The following is a 9,144-nucleotide window of genomic DNA, read 5'->3' as shown; positions in this document are numbered from 1 at the left end:
AAGCCAGCCAAAAATATAGTAGTAACAGACTTAGAATATGGTATCTTCTACTATGCCAATCAAAACTTTACAGGTTCAATGTTGGCCTTAAAAATCAAACAGTATTTAAATGATCACTTACAATTTATGGATTCTTTCAAATAACTGGCATTTTCATCAGTCAGAATATTTGTTTCTTTATTTTCTCTTATAAAATTCAGAAGGATGTTAGCTTCTGGTGTATCTTAAGTTAAAATTTCATAATAAGAAAAACATTATTTTTTAAATCATTATGAAGGAGCCAAAATTACTGTTAATATTACAAAGTGATAACATGTAATTGTGCAACAAAATAGAGTATTACTTAACTATTAACAATGTGATATTGAAGTCCATCAACATGAGATATATACCAGATGTTGTCAGAGAAAAGAGCAGCTTACAAAATTGTGTGGTACAATATCCTTTAAGTTGAAAAAAATATATGTATATGCACATTTATCTGGAAGAATATATGTATATAAAAAACTGTGTAATGGTAGGATTATGGGTTATCTTTGTATTCCTTTTTAATTCTTTTATATGTTTTCTGATTTGTTTGTGTGTGTGATCCTGGAGGCTGAATTCAGGGCCTTCATACTGAGCTACATTCCCATCCTATTTTTATTTTGAGACAAGGCCTTGCTAAGTTGCCCAGGCAGTATTCCTGCTTCGGCCTCTCAAGTGCTAGGATTATAGGTATGGCACATTGTGCCCAGCTACATTTTCTGAATTTCATATGTATTTCCTTTGCAATAAAAATACTTTAAAGGTTATTTTAAAGTCTTGTTCCTCAAATTTGAATGTAAGCTTTCTCAGTAATAGTTGGATGGTGTGCCAAAAGTCAAGAATATGATCTTGAGCCAGGTGTGGTGGCTCATGCCTTCACCCCAGCACTGTGGGAGGCTGAGGTGGGAGGATGATGAGTTCAAGCCCAGGGTGGTCAACTTAGCAACTTAGTGAGATCCTATCTCAAAATTAAAATAAATAATTAAAAACAACTAGTGATGCAGCCCAATGCAAAGGTACTGGGTTCAATACTCAATGGTGGGGGAAAAAAGAACGTGATTTTGAAAAAGGCTTTTCACAAGATTCTAATGCCCTTTAACCCCAAGACTCTAGCCTCAAACTTGTGATTGTTTAAGCCCCCCACCCCACTTTCCCACTTGAACATTCTACAACCTGTTCTGACCATGCTTGGACTCTCCTAGTCCCTTGAGAAGATTTAGGGATTTCTTCCTCTTTTCTCAAACTATACACAAGTCTTATTACTGATCTTTCTCAGAACAAGATTATAAATTCCTTATGGGCAGGTGTTATGCCTTTTCATCTTTGTATTTCCAGTATCCAACACAGTAATGATCATTTCATACATCTAACCATCAACTGTCCCCTGCTTTCCAGAAAGGATTTAACTTGTCTCAACATTTTGCAAATAAAAGGCACTTAGCAGACACCTGTAAATTAATGGGTAAATTAATAAATGCTTCTGAAGCACCAACAGAATCGCTGCACATTACACAGGAGTAGTTGCTGAGTGGGCCACAACAATCCAACCAATGAGCTTCTTTGGGGAAGGATGCTGATAGGGAGGACAGGATGCAGGCAGTGCCACAAGGGCCCCTACTGAAAATAGGGTGATCCATATCATCTGGGGATAGGATGGAATTCCCACTGACAAATACTCTCAGGGCAGAGAAAGCACAAGAAAGACTTAACATCTTGGCTAGGGTAAATGCTTAAGCCATTTAGACCTTAATTTCTGCAAGGTAGGTCTATAGCCCAGGAAATTAGAAATAAGGCTGACTTAAACAAGCACAAATTTACACCGTTATGAGTACTCTCCTCTAAATCTGTCTTCTTAACAGAATAAATGCAAGAGATCTATTGTACAACATAGTGACTATAGTCAACAATGTACTGTATTTTTTTTTTTTTTGGTTTTTGGTTTTTCTCCGGTACCAGGAATCAAACTCACGACCCTGCACTTGCCAGGCAGGCACTGTGCCGCTGAGCTAAATCCCCAGCCCCTGTACTGTATTCTTGAAAATTACTAAAAGAGCAGACTTTATGTATTCTCATCACAGAAAAGGTAAGTATGTGAAATGGTGTATAGGTTAATTAGTTTCATGTAGCCATTGAGCATGTATACAAGATGTGATCAAACTACACAGTGAATATTTAAATAAATAAATTTGAGCCATGCCTAGTGACACACATCTGTAATCCCAGCACTGGATGAGGACCACCACAAGTTTGAGGCCAGCTTGGGCAACATAGTAAATTCAAGGCCAGCCCAAATTGCATAGCAAGATCTTGTCTCAACGAAAAAATTTTTTAAAATTATTATAAAAGATACATTGACATTAATCCCCTTCAGAGTATTCCCTTTCTCTGTTTTGTTTTGGTTTGGTTTGGTTTGGTTTGGTTTTTTGAGACAGGGTCTTGCTATGCAGTTCAGACTGGCCTTGAACTCAGTATGTAGCCCAGACTGACCTCAAACTTGCAGCAATCCTCCTGCATCAGGCTTCCAAGTGCAGGAATTACAAGTGTACATCACCAGGCCCAGCTTTTCCCTTTTACTCTTTACACAATTATCTCATCATTCTTGCCACTTTCTGAAGCAGTTCTAGCAGTCCTTCTTTTTTATGTCTTTACAAGACGTGCTAAAAAAAAAAAATTATGGTGAATGCTGCTGCTGAGTGCCATCCAAAGTAAAGGCAGCCTTGTAAAAATGGTCTGTCTTCATCCACCTTATTCACTGGATTTGACATGGTGTGACTTCTGGCTCTTCCCCAAAGTCAAAATGACCATAAGAGGTAAATGTTTTGAATCAATTCAAAACAAGGCAACCCCCAATGCCCCTAAAAAACCTCAACAAAACAAACCACCACACCTAAAAAGACAAAAAAAAATAGCAAAAAAGACAAGGCATCCATAACAATGCTATTAAAGGTCCAGAACTACTTCAGAAAGTGGCAAGAATAATGGGATAAGTGTGTTTGAAGTGAGAGGGAGTATTTTGAGGGTGTCTTTTATTATAAAATATGTTCTAAAGTTTTTTGAACATTCACTGTATTTTTCAGTCATACCTTATATATAATACAAAACATGTTGTAGACAATATACAGTTTTGTCGATTAAAAAACTGAAAGCAGGCAGGCATGGTGGTGCACACCTATAATCCCAGGACTCAGGAGGCTGAGGCAGGAGGAGCACTGTGAGTTTGAGGCCAGCCTGGGCTACATAGTAAATTCAAGGAAAGCCTGAGCTGAATGGTGAGACCCTATCTCAAAAAACAAACAAACAAAAAACCTTAAAGCACCCTGGGGGTGTCTGATGTAGGAGGTTCTCAAGTTTGAGCCCGGCCTGGGCAACTTAATGACTTATCAGGACACTGTTTCAAAATGAAAAATGAAAAAAGGGCTAAGGATGTAGTTCAATGCAAAAGTCCATAGCTCAGTCCCCAGCCACACACACACACACACACACACACACACACACACACACTTTCCACAAATAATATTTTTAAAAATTTGTCTCCTTAAGAACGGTATTTGCTCTAAATATGTTAGCATTGCTTAAAATCCTTGGACATTTTTTACCTTGAATCTGTTATAGGAGCCACATGTACAATATCCTAGAATATCTATCCCATTACCTTAGTCCTGAGTTTTTTATACAATTAGTACTGTCAAGCTTATCTTTTCTACCATACAAATCCAAGTTTTAGAAAATTTCCAAGATCAGACATCAGACTTACTATTTAACAGCAGAGATTTTCTTTATTCTCTTCTCTAACTGTGTGTGTGTGTGTGTGTGTGTGTGTGTGTGTGTTTCTCTCTCTTTTCCTCTCCTCTTCTCTCTCATGTGTGTGGTACTGGGGTTTCAAATTCAGGGCCTCCTCCTACATGCAAGACAGGACTTCTACCACTGAACAACACTCCCATCCCAGGGTAGTGATTTTCTGTCACTGATATTACTAAATATAATAATAAACTCTTCATATTAATAACCTTGATAGTAACCCCCTCAAAAAAGGGGAGCTGGTGAAGTTGTTTAGTAGTAGAGCATTTGTCTTGCATATACAAGGCCATGGGTTCAGTCCTCAGCACCAAAAATGTTTTTAAAACTCACTGAAGAGTAGCATTATTATCCCAAGTATTGAAAACAGGCATTATTGTCCCAAGTATTGCCATCAGTGTCAACAAAGCAATCTGAACAATTTTTCGGCATTAGTCAGATTCTATCGCTGGTCCGCTCTGAAGCCTAGCCTCTCCAACATGAGTCCCCAAAAGTGACAGCCACTGTCTTGATCATGCACAAGTTCTTCTCTCCCTCCTCTCCCCTCAAGGACTTTGCCTTGGCCACTCCCTCACCACCATACTATCTTTTCCTCAGATGTCATCCCCACACTCTTGCTCACCCCAACTCTAAGCCTGCATACATAGTGCATTGCTTCCTGGATCCTCCTGACACTGCTCCTCTTTTCTTCAAAAATTCATAATTTATGGATATATTATCTGTTTGCCCCTTTTGGAATGTGAGCTCTATAAGGGTGGAGGAATTCACCTGCTTTGTTGTTGGACGCCAATATCTTCAGCACACAGCACATGCTCAGGAGAGGAGAGTGCAGAGATGAATAATCAGTATGGTAGCATTGCTTGGCATGGTACTGCCTCCAAGGAGACAACATTTATGGGCTAGGTGTCTAAGACTCAGTGAGCTCAGACAAAACAGAGCCATTATGTTCTATCCTAGCTCATAGTTATCTCATATTTTATATCTTTTCAAAAATCTGATAATGGTTTAGCCAAAAACAAAATTGCTTTATAATTCTCAGTCATTGGTTGACATTTTGTTATAAACCAATAAAGTAAGTTTATGTTTAAAATGATACTCTGCTATATTTATATCTTCTTGAACTTAGATTATTTCTTTTTTGAGATGGCTTCACTATGGAGCTCAGGCTGATCCTAAATTTGCAATCCTCTTGCCTCAGCTTCTCAAGTGATGGTCTATTTCTGGTAATTCTTCACTCCTGGACAGTACTGGCCTAATCCCTATGTCTATACTGTGAAGCTCCCTGAGCACACTCACAGTGCTAACTCTCTGACCTTTCCACATCCAGTTACCCTGACTCATGCTATAGTAAATTAGGACTCCTTTAGCAATCACTTTAAGGATCTTCTGGGTGTTTAAGTTATAAACCAATGATCCAATGATATCGTATATGTTTTTCAGTGCCCTAGCAGTAAAAGTTATTTCAGTGTGATGAAACTGAACTTACTTTTTGTTTGTGTATGTGTGGTATTGGGGATTGAATCCTGGGTCTCTGCACTGAGCAATATCTATAACCCTTATTTAATTTTTTAAAATGTTGAGGTGGGTCTTGTGCTAAGTCGCCAAATTGCTCACATTTGTTATCCTACTGCCTCAGCCTCCAGAGTGCTGGGATTACAGACATGAGCCACCAGACCTGACTTCATTCTGACTTTTTAAAAAAGTCATTTAAAGCAATTTTCCCTTTTCCAATTTAAATTAAATCCAAGCCACATTTTCATTCACAAAATATTGCACAAATATTGGAATATGTTCACGGTCATTTCTGAATGGATGAAAACTCAGAAAACTTTTTACCTGGATTAGTTGTAATAATAGTTTTTGAGATTACAGTTGCTATCATGCAGTTCCGAAATTTGTCAAAATTTATTCTTACATCTGCGGCAAATATTACTGTTTGGGGAAAAAGCCATTTTAAAATTATTACATGGGGACACAAAAATGACAAATATTAAACCCAATTATAAAAAATTTTTTTTGTCTTTTTGAGACAGGGTCTCACTATGCAGTTCAGGCTGGCCTTGAGCTCACTTTGTAGCCCAGGCTGGTCTCGAACTCACAACGATCCTCCTGCCTTAAGCCTCCCGAGTGCTGGGATTACAGGCATGTGCCCCTACTCCTGGCCAATTATAAAATTATGGTACCTGTTTCTCTTGGCATCCAGCTTTGTGCAAGTAGAATGAATTCGTTGTCCCAACTGTATTTATTTAAAAAGAAATGATACAAAATAAGTGCATTAGGAAAATGATAGAGACATTGTTTACCACAAAAGACAAAAAAAAAACTCTGCCTCATGGATGAGGTTAACAATCCAGGTGGTCAAAGATAGAAGTTAAGGATATTTGCTTTCACTTGTATAGCTGAGTATTTAACAACTATGTGATAAATCATCCTTTCAACACATATATCTCTAACAACTCTCTGCTCCACTAATGCTTTGTTTTCCCAGCTCTTGGACAATCCAGACTAGCTGAAATGGAATGACTGAAAGTGTAAAGGTTTTCAAGTCAAATTTTCAGTCCACTGAAGTAGGACGGCCATACTAGATCAATTGCTCAAGGAACTTGTTGAATGGAAAGCAGTTCTCAGGTCAGTCACCCCAGGTACCCAAATACCAGAAGTCTAACAGTGCCTTGTTGTACTCTGCAGTGTTTCAGAATGTAACCCCCCACCCTTTGCCCCATCCCACTCCCAGTATACTTCCAAAGAGCTGCAGAAAGTTTGGCTTATTCCTTATGCATGGGACCTAATAAAACATCATTTGTTATAAAACAGAATATAATAGAAATAGGCACAATGAAGTTCATCTAAACAATTTAATATCATCTAAAGATCTCATTTTAGGGACGGGAGTGGTAGTGCATGCCTGTAATCCCAGTACTTAGGAGGCTGAGGAAGGAGGATCATTGCAAGTTCAAGGCCAGCCTGGGCTACAAAGTAAGTTCAAGGCCAGCCTGAATGGAATGTCTCAAAAAGACAAAAGTAAATAAAGTAAAGTAAATAAAGATCTCATTTTAAGATGGCATCCATAAGAATTCAGTGTTTTTTGTTGTTGTTCTGCTAATCGAACTCAGGACCTCATGCTTACCAAGAAGGCGCTGGGCCACTGAGCTATATCCCTGGCCCAGAATTTAACATTTATGATACGTTTATTTTTTCGTGTCTTTTATCTCCTATCATTATTCCTCTCTTGATATGAAATTCACTATCTTTTTGATAAAATGAAAATGTTCTGTTTTGGTGATAATAGCAGCATAACAGTTTAGAACATATGTAGGAGGTTACCATGTCATTGCAAAAGAAGACTCTGTTTCATCATAGAGTTTAACTTCACACCTCTGGCCTTTTCTTCGGTCTGAAGTTGTAAAGGATTTTGGCTCTCCAACCTTAGAAATAGAAGGAAATCATTATTCTTTACCTATATATGTATGGGTCCTTAAATGTTTATTGATGAAAATACTCAAATATTTACCTTTTACACATCAAATTAGAAATATTAAAATTGCAAGAAACATTAACATATATTTGATTATCCTAAGGAGCCTTCTGTTTGAATTAGATATATTTAGTTGAAGTTCTAAATTATACCTTGAAGACAGACACATGCTTAAAGTTAAGACTGTGTGTCTTTTCAATATATCAGAACAAATGCTCCATAGCAGGCCTCCTGAGGGTACCCATGTGCACCCTTTGAGGGTGGGGAGTGAACTTTCATCTGTGTATTCCTATTGCTTAACACAGACCCTGGCATGGAGTTCATATGACTGAGTACAACCAGTCTATCTGGGCTTCAGCATCCTGAATATTGATATCTTCTTTGCCTTCATCAAAGGATTAAGGGGACATACAGGAAAGCACTTTGACATGTTGTCCCACTGTGTCCACATTACATGGTAAGAAGATCAAAGAAGTAAAGGTGAACCTGGGCCCTTGTCTCCAACCAATGGGCCCTTGTTTCCAATCAGTGGGTTCCATACAGGAAAAGCAGGTACCTCTGCAAAACCCCCCTCCCTCAGCATAGTCAATTGCTACCCTGATGCCACTGTCATCACTGAACCCATGGTCAGGACTGAGCCCTCTGGGAAAGAGCTGAAGAATGATGTACAGGTGCCAAGAGACTTTCTGGAAGAGAAAGTCAGAGGAAAGGATAACCAGAGGATGAGGGACATTAGCCATAAGATGAGGGCTGGAGGCACATTGTCTCAAAAAGGAATTTTAAAGTGAACAGACAATGAAAGTGAAAAGGAAGAGAATGGGGGAAAAGAAATACAAGAGGTGGAAGCAAAAAAGGTGACAAAAGGCATGAAAATAAGTCAGTAACATATAAAAGAGCATTGCTCTTAGTGGGGGAAGGAGTTGCAGGGTTTTGCTTATATTCAAACCATGACAGCTTTTTCTACACTATAAATATAACTACATTATATAGAACTATAAGGAACTGAATACCACAGAGCACTCCATTAAATTATTTATGGAGGATTGAACCTAAATTGTCTAGAAAGTGGCTTTTATATTTTAAGACTGACATAACAGGGTGTTAGTTCCTCCATCCTAAACAATACTGAGCACCCCACATGCAACAAAGCTATATTGGGGCAAGAGTGGCAAGCAAAACAGCTGTGTCTGCAGCTGAGGACTTGCCATCTGGGGGAGTCAGCATCCTCAGTCAGCATGCAATGCCAAAATATAATCTGAAAAGCATTTGTACTTGCAACATGAAGTACAAGAACACTAAGTCTATGTATGTTTGTGTTCTGATGATCATCCTTCCCTATGTTTAAGAAATTATTCCTGTCCTTCAATTTTATGCATGTACTTTATCTTGTAAAACTTGGAATTGTTACTGAGGATTGAACCCAAGGCCTTCACACTAAGCCATACTCTTATTTTATTGTATTTTATTTTATGTTTTACTTTGAGACAAGGTTGTGCTACATCACTAAATAGCCTAGCCTGGGCCTGAACTTGTGATCTGCTTCAGTCTCCCAGAGTGCTGGTTTTACAGGCATGTACCACCATACTAGGCTGAAACTTACTCTTGAGATCCTCTAGATCTCTGCACAGAAACTTAGTCTGTCATACCTACAGAATTCAGAATTTGGGGCTGGGGATTTAGCTCAGCGGCAAAAAGCGCCTGCCTGGCAAGCGCAAGGTCGTGAGTTCGGTTCCCGGTACCGGAGAAAAACCAAAAAAAAAACAAAAATTTGTACAATAATGTTCATAGAAGCTTTAACCATCAATGCAGTACTACTCAGCAAAAAATAGAAACAGCTACTGAGCTAT

General features: G+C 38.5%; 1 protein-coding gene across 1 annotated transcript in view; it reads right to left on the bottom strand.

Annotated features, from left to right (window-relative positions):
• The window catches only part of Meiob (meiosis specific with OB domains), a 35,653-nt gene that overhangs the window by 10,383 nt on the left and 16,126 nt on the right, over nt 1-9,144 (bottom strand). The window contains exons 7-10 of the mRNA XM_005391499.1: nt 7,147-7,247; nt 6,006-6,058; nt 5,659-5,754; nt 122-223 (exon numbers count right to left, since the gene is read on the bottom strand). Coding sequence (XP_005391556.1) covers nt 122-223; nt 5,659-5,754; nt 6,006-6,058; nt 7,147-7,247 — 352 coding nt within the window. The remainder of the gene's footprint in view (nt 1-121; nt 224-5,658; nt 5,755-6,005; nt 6,059-7,146; nt 7,248-9,144) is intronic.

The sequence above is a fragment of the Chinchilla lanigera genome, unplaced genomic scaffold (assembly GCF_000276665.1).
Source record: "Chinchilla lanigera isolate Chin_1 unplaced genomic scaffold, ChiLan1.0 scaffold00041, whole genome shotgun sequence".
NCBI classification, from domain to species: Eukaryota; Metazoa; Chordata; class Mammalia; order Rodentia; family Chinchillidae; genus Chinchilla; species Chinchilla lanigera.
The sequence above is the reverse complement of the archived record's forward strand: the minus strand, read 5'-3'. Positions and strand labels throughout refer to the sequence as shown.